The sequence below is a fragment of the Polypterus senegalus genome, chromosome 9 (assembly GCF_016835505.1).
Source record: "Polypterus senegalus isolate Bchr_013 chromosome 9, ASM1683550v1, whole genome shotgun sequence".
Classification (NCBI taxonomy): Eukaryota; Metazoa; Chordata; class Cladistia; order Polypteriformes; family Polypteridae; genus Polypterus; species Polypterus senegalus.
The window spans coordinates 116522696-116537462 of record NC_053162.1 but is presented as its reverse complement, the minus strand read 5'-3'; the positions used below and the strand labels follow the sequence as shown (position 1 = coordinate 116537462).

The 14767-nt window shown below is 41.3% G+C and overlaps 1 protein-coding gene across 1 annotated transcript in view; it reads left to right on the top strand.

Moving 5' to 3' along the window:
- wdr59 (WD repeat domain 59) overlaps nucleotides 1-14767 on the top strand; it is a 300882-nt gene that overhangs the window by 183008 nt on the left and 103107 nt on the right. The window contains exons 19-20 of the mRNA XM_039763605.1: nucleotides 170-303; nucleotides 422-503. Coding sequence (XP_039619539.1) covers nucleotides 170-303; nucleotides 422-503 — 216 coding nt within the window. The remainder of the gene's footprint in view (nucleotides 1-169; nucleotides 304-421; nucleotides 504-14767) is intronic.

Below are 14767 nucleotides of genomic sequence, written 5' to 3'. Positions count from 1 at the left end.
CTTAATTTACTCAGAATGAGGAATTAAGTGAGTATGTATGTGAGAGAGAGAGAGAGTGTGAGTAAGCATATGCCATATGTGAACTGGTATTTCATTCAGTGTTTGATATTGCCAATTTCAGATAATGGTTCATTGGAGATGTCTGTTGTTTTTTTTTTTTATTTATTAGAAATCTAGACGATGGAAGACCAAGAGAGAAACAGTAGACTCTGGAAGTCGACCAATAAAAGCTACAGGGAAAGTGATTATCCAGAATATTTCCTGCCTTTTGCCATTACACAAACAACTTGGAGAAATTTACATGCAAGTATCTTTTTTAATAATTACACTGATAATAAAACACATCATATTTACAGTATTGCATAAATTGTCAAAGATGCAGGATAGAATGGTCATCTGTTAATCTAATTTATTTTACCAGATTGAATGTAAATGATATTCAAGAGACCTGTCACAGGAATGCTGCTGCTGCTCTTACAGTCGGGCGCAGAGACTTGGCCAAGGTATGACTTGATCTTTTTAATTTTTACTTTGAGTTGAAATGTTTGTGAAATGTATCTGACTAATATTTCCTTAGCTATTATTGTGGGTGAATGGGAACATGGTGTTCATTACTGATTGGCCTTCTCTCTCACATCCTAAGCTTAACACAGTTACTCAGAAAGGCACACACACTCTTCTCACTTAAGTGCTAATTATGAGTGACTAGCAAAATACCCGCGCTTTGCAGCAGCGAAGTACTGCCTTAAAATTTTTATTAAGAAGAAAAGTAATTTTTTTTAAACTGTGAGAAAATATACCAATAATTATTTGTTAAGGATCTCTTTGTATACCACGTTGTCAGTTCGGCCTTCCGGTTGTAATATGATCAAGCTGTGCGCTGAGCTTACTCTTGAGCTTGCAATGTACAGTTGGCCATGTGAAAAGCAATCTTGCCTCAAATCAATGCCAACCTTTTGTAGGGTCTATCCCTGAGACTTTTTTAATTGTCATTGTGAAGCAGAGCCTTACTGGAAATTGGAGGTGTTTGAATTGAATTGGGAGATCAGAGGGTATAACGGGGATGCGAGCAATAAAAACTTCCTTGAGCCACTGCCAGTAAAAATAGTTGCCTCAATTAGGTTCTTTTGCAGACACGTGACCTGAAGTCTCGTGCTGTTACAAAGTTTTGGTGGCTGTAAGTTTCTCAGTAACATTATTGGTGCCCAAACCTTCAAAATTAGATTATGTTCAGGAGTGCCTAGAGGATTCAGAGTGTGGAGAAATTCTACTGGATAGTGCACCGCGTCTTCCACTTCTACAGCTGAAACCAAAGACTGATATGTTTTCAGTTGTGAAGGTAGTTCTTGAAGTAAAATGTGATTTATAGTCATAGTCATGCCATAACTTGGTGTCAGGATAGCTCTCTCCCTCAACCATGACACGTTGTTTTCGTTGGAAAGTTCAATATGGCTGCCGACAGTGGCGTCATACCACCGAAATAAGTACGTACATTGGTTTCGGTTAGCGCAGGGAAGCCGCCTACCACATTTCGTGAAGATGGGGCCATAAATAAGAAAGTTTAACATGGCGGACTTTGTCGACTGTTATGACCGTTACGTGTAGAATATGTTTTCGGTTGTGAAGGTAGTTCTTGAAGTAAAATGTGGTTTATAGTCGTAGTCATGTCATTTCTTGGTGTCAGGATAGCTCTCTCCCTCAACCATGACACGTCTTTTTCGTTGGAAAGTTCAATATGGCGGCCGACAGTGGTGTCATACTTCCGAAATAAGTATGTACATCAGTTTCAGTTAGTGCAGGGAAGCCGCCTACCAAATTCAGTAAAGATGGGGCCATAAATAAGAAAGTTTAACATGGCGGATGTTGACGACCATTATGAACGTTACATGTAGAATTTCGAAATGAAACCTGCTTAACTTTTGTAAGTAAGCTGTAAGGAATGAGCCTGCCAAATTTCAGCCTTCTACCTACACGGGAAGTTGGAGAATAAGTGATGAATGAGTCTGTGAGGGCTTTGCCTTTTATTAGTATAGATGCCTGCACAGCCTGTCACACTTGAGTACTCCACAAAGGGATTTGCTACACCATTGTGAGCGCTGAAGTCGAAAAACAACGAGATAAACACCAATTTAAGCTAAAAAGCAATTTCTTTAATATCTATTCTTGGTGAGTTTAAAAGAAAAACTGCAAGACTGCCCCCTGCCCCTGCCCCCCCAGCTCAGATCAACTCATTTGAGTTCGGGCAGACTAGCCTAAAAAAAATGTTCTCTCTTTTATCACCTAGCTTGTTCATTAGCCAAAGAGAGAACGGAAAAAAACATAACAGTTCATTTTGAGGTCATACATAGATTAGGGTTGCATCTTAATTTATGACATACAGGGTATAGAAAAACTAACAACTACCAGGCACTCATATTCCTAAGGAAGGTGCCCTTCTCAGTAGACACACACAAACCCAATTTAGGCAGTTTCATTGCATAAGTTCATTGCATTAGTTATAAAGAGATTAAATTATTATTGGTTTAATATCTCATTAGATTATATTTGTTTGGTTAGAGTAATAACCCTTATTTATTAATTCATAAATGACATTTTTCTCTTATATTTTTAAGCAAGAGTAAAGAAAACAATCACATTGTTTTATGATATCACAGGGTGTTCTGTTAATATAAAGAGGTCAGCATTTTCATATAAAAAAATGTAAGCCAGTCTCATATTCTGTGCATAATCCTAATTCCTTTCCTACCTAAATGAAGATCAAATCATATAGAAGTAAAAAACATAGTTCTCTGCAGCATAATTAATACAAAATACAGTCATTGGTATTTTTTGAGTTAAAATACCTATAATCATCTCCAGTGGGCTGACGCCCTGCCTGTTGTCTGCTTCCTGCCTTGGCTGGGATTGGCTCCAGCAGAACCCCGCAACCCTGCAGTTAGAATATAGCAGGTTGGATAATGGATGGATAGATGGATACACTTATAGTCATTACAGTTAATAATGTTTTTTCTGCTTTCTCACCATCATAAAATAGTTAAGACAATCATCTTTGTATAACTTCTGTTATAACTTTATACAGTTTGATGAATTGCAGCCAAAAATAGTTGTGTTAATTGGTGTTAAAAGATAAAACCGTTGCACAGTTGTTTCTGTAGTATAAAGTATTTGTATGTGTGTGAATTTTAGTAGTAACTGCATTCCGTAGAATTCAAAAAGAGAGAGAGAATGTATTATGGTGATTATTGCAATGTTGTTAATAAAACATATAAGTGAGTTTATTTATTGTTGTGTTACACTAAAGTACAAGTAAAATTAATGTTTCATAAATGCATTATTGAAGTTACATTTTGTAGCATATGTTGGTGCTGAATTCCTAGGAAATTACAAAAAAAGGACTGAAACTAGTGTGCAAACAGAAATGGCTGAGCAAATTGCTCCACAGTAATTTAGTAGACTGAAAAAAACATGGATAATTTCTCAGCATCTTGTAATGTTGCAAGAGGTCTGTCTTTTGCTTTATTCCTTAAGTGAAAAAATGCAGTCCTAGTAATCTGTTTAATATGTGATTTAAAGTTTAGTGCAGAGTCCATGATTATCCCCAAATGTTTTAGCTCAGGCTGGACTTTTGAGCCTAGTGATCAAGTTTATTTCTAATTACCCTCACAGTTACTACTCATCCATTCGGAAATACTGCTAAGACATTGAGTCAGCAAGGCAGGAGTGTCAGAGTCATCAGGTGCTATTGATAAGTAAAGCTGTGTGTCTTCTGCATACCTGTAGAAGCTCTCCTTGTGTTTTGAGATAATCTGACCTAACGGAAGCACGTAGATTGAAAAAAGCAGTGGACCCAAAATAAATCCTTGTGGTACACCATATACAATATCATGGATCTCTGAAGTACAATTGCCACAACAAACAAAAACATTTCTGCCTGTTAAGTAAGATTGAAACCAGTTAAACGCACTGCCGGAGAGGCCCACCCATTGTCTAAGGTGATTTATAAGAATAGTGTGGCCTAATTATGTCAAATTCTGCACTCAAGTGAACAAGAACAAATGGACTGTATGGCCTATATCCACATTATCCTGCAAATTATTTACTAGTTTAACCAGTGCACTTTCTATACTTTGATTTGTTCTAAAACCTAACTGAAACTTGTCAAGGATAGAACGTTTATTCAAGTAATCATTTAACTGCTTAAAACGGCCTTTTCTGGAATTTTACTTAAGAAAGGAAGGTTAAAAATTGGTCTAAAGTTGTCAAGGACAGAGGAGTCTAGGATATTTTTCTTAAGCAGAGCTTTAGCAACTGCAGTCTTTTGAAGTCATGGAAGACCATGGGAGCAGATGATTAGTTCACTCTGTCAAGTGCACTATCATTTAGCACATTAGAGACTTCTTTGACAAAGCCTGTTGGTACTGAGTCAGGGACACAGGTGGAGGGTTTCAGATGAGAAACTGTTTTACATTGTTCGTGTGGATCTATTTCAATGAAAAAAATGTAACTCACTTAAAAGAGCATTCTAGGATTCAACAGGGTTAACTTTGGGGTATGTACTATATTATCTATATATATAATTCACTAAGGCAAGACAACCATGGAAAGCATGCCGGAAGGGGCATGGATTCACTAAGCCGCAGACAAGTGAGACACCTATGGCGCACGTAGTAAGGAGCCACGCCCACCAACTCCAAGACCATTGAATATGACGACAACTCACAGAGCCACGCCCACCAACTCAGACGCGACGACTCAGAAAAACCGGCATCATTTATATTCGTCTGTCGTAGAGGTCATATGCAGCTCCGACCCATGTTGACTGTTAATAGAGGCATGTTTCTCGCGGAGGTGAATCGCCATATGCGGCATGTAAAACTGTTTACGATGGTTATCCCATGGGATCCTTAAAACGTTCCTTTACAACTGAGGTTAAAACACAATGAAGTGAGCAGTCTTTAAAAAACGAGTTTTCGGTTACGACACATGACCGCGTGCACTATAGCAAACTGTTTTACACGCTGCATACAGCAATTCGCATCCGCGACAAACATGCGTCTTCTTAGATACTCCTGCACTTTGTACACACCCCCCTCCCACCGTGGTCGGGTGTCTTGGTGGATTATATATAGAAAGGCAGCCAAAACCGCACAGAGCAATGAAAAGTCTACATGAGTCACAGGTGCATCTGGACTGTACAAAGACGACAACGACTCGATTGACGAGTTGGAGGTGGGCACATGAGCAGGCAGTGTATACTGAACGAGAAATCAGCAGACTAGCATGACGGAGGGAGCGGAGTGGATGTCCTTCTCCTCTACTCCCGTTCCACCCTGAGCGCCGCACGGACGATTGTGTGTTGGTTCGTTCCGTGCATTGGTTAAAACCCAAGGAAGGAAGCAGTCTTTAAAATCCAATAAGCCCTGTGCCTCTGTTTCATTACCGTCTCACCTGCTTCACCAATGCAGGCCCCGCAACAGGCGATCCGGCGGCGTCATTCACATGACCGCCTGGCAGCCAACCGGTAACCAAAGTCTTTGGGTTCAGGGGGGAGTATGGTTACAAAGCTGAAACTTAAAGGAATTGACAGAAGGGCACCACCAGGTGTGGAGCCTTTCGCTTCATTTGACTCAACACAGGAAACCTCACCCGGCCTGGACACGGACAGGATTGACAAATTGATAGCTCTTTCTCGATTCTGTGGGTGGTGGTGCATGGCAGTTCTTAGTTGGTGGATCGATTTGGCTGGTTATTTCCGAAAATGAACGAGACTCCCGCCTGCTAAATAGTTACATGACCCAACAGCGGTCGGCGTCCAAATTCTTAGAGGGACAAGTGGCTTTCAGCCACCTGAGATTGAGCATTAACAGGTCTGTGATGCACTTGTATGTCCGGTACTGCACACGTGCTACACTGAATGGATCAACGTGTGTCTGCCTGGCGCGGGGAGGCGTGGGTAAGCCGTTGAACCCCTTTCGTGATGGAGACCGTGGCTTCCAATTGTTCCCCACGAACGAAATTCCCAGTGCGTGCGGGTCATACGCTTCGTACTGATTACGTCCCTGCCCTTTGTAAAGCCCCCCATGGTCGGGTGACTTGGTGGATTATATATAAAAAAAAGCAGCCGGAACCGCAAAGAACAATGAAAAATCAACGTGGAAACCGACTGAGGCGGTGTTTGGAAAATTAACAGTCAACATGACTCACAGGTGCGTGTGGACTGTACACAGACGAAAGCGACTCAGGTAGGGAGTTGGGGGCGGGCACATAAGCGGGCAGTGCATACTGAACGAGCACCGCTCAACCCCGTCCTTCGCTTTGGAAGGAGAAAGCACGGCGCTCCTCCGGTTTTCAGTCACAGACAATTGTATGTTGGTTCGTAGCGTGCATTGTTGCAATGTTACTTTTCTTGGTGGTTTATTAAATTACGGATTTTTCAAATGTTTATTTTTTCCTCTGTGCTTAAAAATCATTTAAATTAAAAAGCGGCCTGATTATGCGGCGTATGCTACGCTGCGGGTTGGCTAGTTTTTAATATTTATTTGTAGTAATAGGGTTGTCAGTGTTCGTACCACGTGCATCTTGTTTCCATCGTCCGTTGCTGTTTGTGTGTGTCAGTGAATGCCGTCCCCGTAAAGGGGGATGGATGATGGAAGGAGACTGCAGCCCCAAACCTGGAAAACACCAGTTTACTATCAATCAATTACATCCGTCACAGAACTATAAAAACAATCAAGAGGGAACAGGGAGAGAGAGGAGAGAGAAGGAGATATTCATTTTCATGACCATGAACCATCTGTACCTGCTGTATACCACATCGCGCATTTCCATCCAGTTTGTTTTTCATTCCGCCGGACTTATTCCAATAACCTCATCACAAGAGACCCTGGGGTCGGATTTCATCATCCACCACACGCCGAGGATTCACCGTGAGGCTGTTCCATTTTGTTCCGGAAAATATAAACACTCCACATATCGGTTAACCAGTCATCTGCATTCAGGACAATTGTTACTCGGACTCAAGTTCACGACCGTTCATTTCTGTACCTCATTCATTTTTGTTATTCGTGTTGTTTGGTATATGTTACAAGGACAAGGGAGGGTTTGTTATATTCATATATGTTGTTGTCACGTTGTTGCTTTGGTGGAGGAATATATATATTTATTTTGCTATTTTTTCGGTTTCATTCAATACAATTTATCAGTTTAAGTTTACATATCTGTTTTTCTTTTGTGCTTATATGTACACCGTCGATTGTGGGGAAAAGTTTAATTTGTTAGAGGTACGGCTTGATATTTAGATTCAGCCTCAGTAATTTATCCAGGCCACAGGTCTTGGAGGTGTAGCTGCCAGCTGAGTAATGGGTCAGCCGTTACATATTTTATGTTTAAAAAACATGACAAAAGCCTCACAGGTTTCACTAGTAGTTTTTAAGAAACATTCCATTGAATGAGCCGGGTTTAGAAAATGATGAATAATTGAAAATAAAACTCTTAGAATACCAGCATTATCATTTAGAATTTTAGAGAAAGAGGTCTGCCTATCAAGGCGGACTTCTTCTTCTTTTGGTTACTCCTGTTATGGCTACTCCCATTAGGGATTGCCACAGCAGATCATGTTCTTCCATAACTCTCTGTCCTCTGCATCTTCTTCTGTTACACCCATCACCTGCATGTCTTCTCTCACCACATCCATAAACCTTCTCTTAGGCCTTCCTCTTTTCCTCTTGCCTGGCAGCTCTATCCATAGCATCCTTCTCCCAATATACTCAGCATCTCTCCTCTGCACATGTCCAAACCAACACAATCTCGCCTCTCTAACTTTGTCTCCCAACCGTTCAACTTGAGCTGACCCTCTAATGTACTCATTTCTACTCCTGTCCATCCTTGTCACACCCAGTGCAAATCTTAGCATCTTTAACTCTGCTACCTCCAGCTCTGTCTCCTGCTTTCTGGTCAGTGCCACCGTCTCCAACCCATATAACAGCTGGTCTCACCACTGTCCTGTAAACCTTCCCTTTCACTCTTGCTGATACCCGTCTGTCAGAAATTACTCTTGACACTTTTCTCCACCCTGCCTGCACTCTCTTTTCACCTCACTTCCACAATCCCCATTACTCTGTACTATTGATCCCAAGTAATTAAACTCATCCACCTTTGCCAACTCTACTCCTTGCATCCTAGCCATTCCACTGACCTCCCCCTCATTTACACACGTGTATTCTATCTTGTTCCTACTGACCTTCATTCCTCTCCTCTCTAGAGCATATCTCCACTTCTCCAGGGTCTCCTCAACCTGCTCCCTACTATTGCTACAGATCATAATGTCATCAGCAAACATCATAGGCCACGGGGACTCCTGTCTAATCTCGTCTGTCAGCCTGTCCATCACCATTGCAAATATGAAAGGGCTCAGAGCTGATCCCTGATGTAATCCCACCTCCACCTTGAATGCATCTGTCACTCCTACTGCACACCTTATCATTGTCACACTTCCCTCGTACATATCCTGTACAACTCTTATATACTTCTCTGCCACTCCCAACTTCTTCATACAATACCACAGCTCCTCTCAAGGAACCCTGTCATATGCTTTCTCCAGGTCCACAGAGATGCAATGCAGCTCCTTCTGGCCTTCTCTTTGCTTCTCCATCAACATCCTCAGAGCAAACATCGCATCTGTGGTGCTCTTTCTTGGCATGAAACCATACTGCTGCTCACTAATCATCACCTCACTTCTTAACTTAGCTTCCACTATTCTTTCCTATAACTTCATGCTATGGCTCATCAATTATATTCCCCTGTAGTTATTACAATCCTGCACATCCCCCTTATTCTTAAATATAGGCACCAGTACACTTCTTCTCCACTCCTCAGGCATCCTCTCACTTTCCAAGATTCCATTAAACAATCTGGTTAAAATCTCCACTGCCATCTCTCCTAAACACCTCCATGCTTCCACAGGTCAAGGCAGACTGTGTTTTTATATTCAGTTATTTATGTTTGCAGTATTTCATAGTGGACTATTGGTTCAGTTTTACTCCATTTACATCAACATGTTCTCTTTAAATTACTTTTCAGATCTTCCAAGATGTGATGGTGCTGGAGGATTTCAGCAGTATTTGAGTATGGAGGATTTAAGTATGATAATACTGGAGGTCTTTTCAGGGGCCTCTATGTCAGCTACAGCTCTTACCTTAACATTACATTTTTCCACCTTACTGATTACACTACTAGCTTTATTAAGGTATTATTCGGACTGATTGTTAAGAATATTAGCAAATATTGAAGATGCAGATTTATCAAAATAACATTTTTAACAATACGCTTCTCATTAGTTGTAGTTGTATATCCACAACCTGCCTTATATCTACATTTAATCCTTTTAAAATGACTAAATACAGTGTGTGCCCTCCCTTATGTGTAGGCTGGCTGACATGCTGACTAAGATCTAAACAGTGCAGTAAGTTTATGAATTCTCTTGTGAATTTGGGTCATCCATATGAAAACTAAAATTGCCTACATTTAGGAACCTGCCATAGTTAGTTATTATAGATAGATAGTGAGACTTTCTCACTAAAAGATGCATTATATTTTTGAGGTCTGTAAACAATCAATACGAGCGACTGCAACACTCTTTGAATAATCATGACAAGACATTTGGAGGATGTGAAAGTGCCAGTACCGGCATCTTTACAGTTTAATTGGCTTGAGTAAATGCTCGCTAAACAACTGCCTTTATTGCCTTTGCAAATTAAATGAACAAAATTGTAATTCAGAGGTGAGCCATGTTTCACTTAATATAAGAAAGTCTGTTTTCCTACTACTGATAAGATTAATGTAAAAATTTTTGTTGGTTAATCTGTACTAATTAAAGGCAAATGACTGACTGACTCACTCACTGACTCATCACTAATTCTCCAACTTCCCATGTAGGTGGAACATTAAATAAAGCTGTGGACATTGCGAGATCGCACAAGATAGCACAAGCACAACTGAGAAGCTTCGATGCATGTACTCCGAGCGGCTCACGTGAACTGACTTTGCAGGACTGGGAAAAGTTAAATTAAGTTCATAGACACGCTACCGCTAAATATTCGCAGGCAAATCCACAACTTAATACTGGGAATGCCTGTTAAACATCTTAGATTCATGAGTACCAATTTGGGTAGTGAACACTTTGATGAATGAAACCTGTTATCTTTACAACAGTTGACAAACACGGAATATAACTTGACCACAACACATATACAAATACGAACCTGATTGAAAGAAATAATGATAATCAAATCCTTCATGACAGCAACACTCATAACAGTGACAAAACTATTACATTGACAATCATGTTACGTTATTTTAAAAATGTTTCCTTTTCTTTTTCATAACTTCTTTAACATACTACTTCTCCGCTGCAAAGCGTGGGTATTTTGCTAGTGCTCTGATATATAGTAAAGCCACGTTTAAGATCCAGAAGCCAGAAGAGGTTCCAGTAGTCAACAAAGCCATGAAGGTAATTCTAGAAAATATGTAGAATCCACATCATAAAGTAAAGTTGTAGGAACTGCAACTCCAGAAATCTGTGCTGCTATGATATAGGTCCCAGATTAACACACTGAAAATGTGCTCAAAAGAAAAGGACTATAGGTCAGTCAGACAGACAGATGGATGGATGTTAAAGCCAATTTGTAACCAAAAAGAGCACATTTGTAACTATAGTAGGGACCTTTTGTAACTCAGCATAAGGAACATAACTTTTAGGGAGCTTTTGTACCATGAGTCAGGCACTTTTGCAACATGCCAAAAAAGGCCATTTTTGTAACATGAAATGGTAATATTTAATCAGATGTTTAGCTGTTTAGGTTTGTTGATAGGCCCCCTCCTAATCCTCCTATATAGTAGGCTGCAGCTCCCAATGCCCTCATACCGGACAAAGATGACTCATATAATCAATGGACAGAGAAACCTTAATTTGTACAGTATAGTATTAGAATAAAGCATTCTGATAACTGGCAATAGGTATTTTGATTATTTTTTTCATCCTGTTGTTAGTATTTCTCCATGATATTTGCATATATAACACTATATATGATATTTGTTTATATAAAGTTTGAAAGTTTTTGTTTTTTTATTGTTCAAATTAGTAATTTAGGCCTGTTGTGTAGTTGTGCTCAGTTCTGTATTGTTGCTGCACGTTTATTCAGCAGTAGGACCATAGATAAAATGCTTTTCAGTGTATTATAAGGTACAGTGACAATTAGATTAAACAAAATGACTGCATGGAGTTTCCCAGCAGACATTGGACTGCAGAAAGCAACCACCTTTAAGTAGAAGCAGGCATGATGAAGGTCCCACTACCAGTCCTTTTATGTTACAGTACTTAAAAGAAACTCAACAGGCCAAGGCATTACCAGTCAATGTGAATGTTTTATTTTTTTAGAATATCAATAATAAGAAGGCAGAAAAGTTAGAAGAATATCACCACTGACAAAACACTACTGGCATGGTACAGCATTGTCATGGGCTGTTAGTGGGTTACTTATACCATTTATTCCTGAATGTTTGAAGTCAGTTTATTTGGAGGTTTGTGTCTGTCAAGTTTTCATGTCCCCTTATGTTTGCAAGTGTTTTCTATGACATCACCGTGACATGCAGGTAATTTTAAGTGATCCCTTCAAACAGGAACAGCATGACTGACTGCAGGTGTCTGCTTTGCAATGGCTGGCTACTCTGCCTATAAATGCTGAATGGACAGTTTCTGCTGCTTTTGATGCTTTGTGGGAGGGAATAAGTAGGAAAAAAATAATTTAAGTATTAAATAAAACTGAAACCAAACCAAAAAGCTTATTCCAATGTATTCCTTTTATACATTGCCGCATTTCTTTATCCTCGCTCTTCTAAAATGTTGCGAATTGTATTATATTATGGTCACGATAATTACAAAATACTAAATCGGAACAGGCTCCCTCCTCAGTTATGTGCTATAAAACATCCCCTGATTTTGTCTAAAAACTCCTGCTCCTGATATACATGCTTATGATTTGCTGCTTTACAGATCCAGCAATTTAAAAGATTTGTTGTTTGGTGAAAGTGAAATCCAAATACGCAAGGGGCAGAGCGAAGCCCCTTAGTAAATAAATAAATACATCATAATATTCTTAAAAGTAATAGAAAGACTAAACAAATTTAAGGATAAAAAAGAATTAATAAAGAGATCTTTATATTACTAACATTTGAAATTATAATATACATGTTTTTACCCAATAGTTCCAATACTGGAAATCCAAACCTTTCATAGCGATTACACATTGAGTTTCAAAGTAGTTGATATAATACAAATTAATATGTTTGGAAAATTAAGCACACATATAAATAAATTGATAACTGTGTTTATAATATGGAAAGTTGGGAAGTTTTACAATGAAGAAACGTTTTTAAACGTTTGCTGACTGATTTACATCTATGGGGCACTCCAGTGATCAATAACTGCCCTGAAACCATCTTCTAAAGCACTGTTCTCAGCAGAACCTTACTGGAAGTGCTGGTTAACAAAGCGTTTTCAAGTTACAAAGATTACTAAGTTCATTTCTTATAAAACACAAAAACCCACAGATAAAAATGTTTTTAGGGAATATATGTGACAAAATTACAATAGGCCTAACCACTCCTGTTTGTTATTAGTTAGTACATTATTTAGGCACCTCCATGCAAGTGCATTTTAGGTGACAGGTTGATCAAAAGTCTAAAACCTTACTGGGCCTTTTTTGGAGCAATGCAATAGGCAATTTTAAATGTTGTTGATTTGTAAGATAATTATGTGCCAATTAATAATTACATGTCTTCCCTCTGATAACTGCAGTTTTTTTTAGCTTGCTTTTGTGTTTTATGACCAAAACAACAGGTAGAGAACTTTTGTACCTTTAGCACTAGAAAATGGCAAATACAAAAAATAAAGAAGTATTCTGGAAAAAACGGTTATTAAGTAGAAGAGCATATTAGCATAAATACAAACAGTGCAAATCCTGCTCTGAAAAACATATTAAGTCATTTTTCCATCCATCCATCCATCCTCTTCCGCTTATCCGAGGTCGGGTCGCGGGGGCAGCAGCTTAAGCAGCGAGGCCCAGACTTCCCTCTCCCGGCCACTTCTTCCAGCTCTTCCGGAGAATCCCAAAGCTTCCCAGGCCAGCCGGAGACATAGTCCCTCCAGCGTGTCCTGGGTCTTCCCCGGGCCTCCTCCCGTTGGACGTGCCCGGAACACCTCACCAGGGAGGCGTCCAGGAGGCATCCTGATCAGATGCCCGAGCCACCTCATCTGACTCCGCTCGATGCGGAGGAGCAGCGGCTCTACTCTGAGCCCCTCCCGGATGACTGAGCTTCTCACCCTATCTCTAAGGGAAAGCCCAGACACCCTGCGGAGGAAACTCATTTCAGCCGCTTGTATTCGCGATCTCGTTCTTTCGGTCACTACCCATAGCTCATGACCATAGGTGAGGGTAGGAGCGTAGATCGACTGGTAAATTGAGAGTTTTGCCTTACGGCTCAGCTCCTTTTTCACCACGACAGACCGATGCAGAGCCCGCATCACTGCGGATGCCGCACCGATCCGCCTGTCGATCTCACGCTCCATTCTTCCCTCACTCGTGAACAAGACCCCGAGATACTTGAACTCCTCCACTTGGGGCAGGATCTCTCCCCCAACCCTGAGAGGGCACTCCACCCTTTTCCGCTGAGGACCATGCTCGGATTTGGAGGTGCTGATTCTCATCCCAGCCGCTTCACACTCAGCTGCGAACCGATCCAGAGAGAGCTGAAGATCACGGCCTGATGAAGCAAACAGGACAACATCATCTGCAAAAGCAGTGACCCAATCCTGAGTCCACCAAACCGACCCCTTCAACACCCTGGCTGCGCCTAGAAATTCTGTCCATAAAAGTTATGAACAGAATCGGTGACAAAGGGCAGCCCTGGCGGAGTCCAACTCTCACTGGAAACGGGCTCGACTTACTGCCGCAATGCGGACCAAGCTCTGACACCGGTTGTACAGAGACCGAACAGCTCTTATCAGGGGTCCGTACCCCATACTCCCGAGCACCCCCACAGGATTCCCGAGGGACACGGTCAATGCCTTTTCCAAGTCCACAAAACACATGTAGACCGGTCGGGCAAACTCCCATGCACCCTCCAGGACTCTGCTAAGGGTGAAGAGCTGGTCCACTGTTCCGCCACCAGGACTAAAACCACACTGTTCCTCCTGAATCCGAGGTTCACTATCCGACGGACCCTCCTCTCCAGAACCCCGAATAGACTTTTCCAGGGAGGCTGAGGAGTGTGATCCCTCTATAGTTGGAACACACCCTCCGTCCCCTTTTAAAGAGGGGACCACCACCCCGGTCTGCCAATCCAGAGGCACTGTCCCGATGTCCATGCGATGTTGCAGAGACGTGTCAACCAAGACAGTCCTACAACATCCAGAGCCTTAAGGAACTCCGGCGATCTCATCCACCCCGGGCCCTGCCACCAAGGAGTTTTTGACCACCTCGGTGACTTCAGTCCCAGAGATGGGAGAGCCCACCTCAGAGTCCCCAGGCTCTGCTTCCTCATTGGAAGGCATGTTAGTGGGATTGAGGAGGTCTTCAAGTACTCCTCCCACCGACCCACAACGCCCGAAGTCGAGGTCAGCAGCGCACCATCCCCACCATATACGGTGTTGACACTGCACTGCTTCCCTCCTGAGACGCCGGACGGTGGACCAGAATCTCCTCGAAGCCGT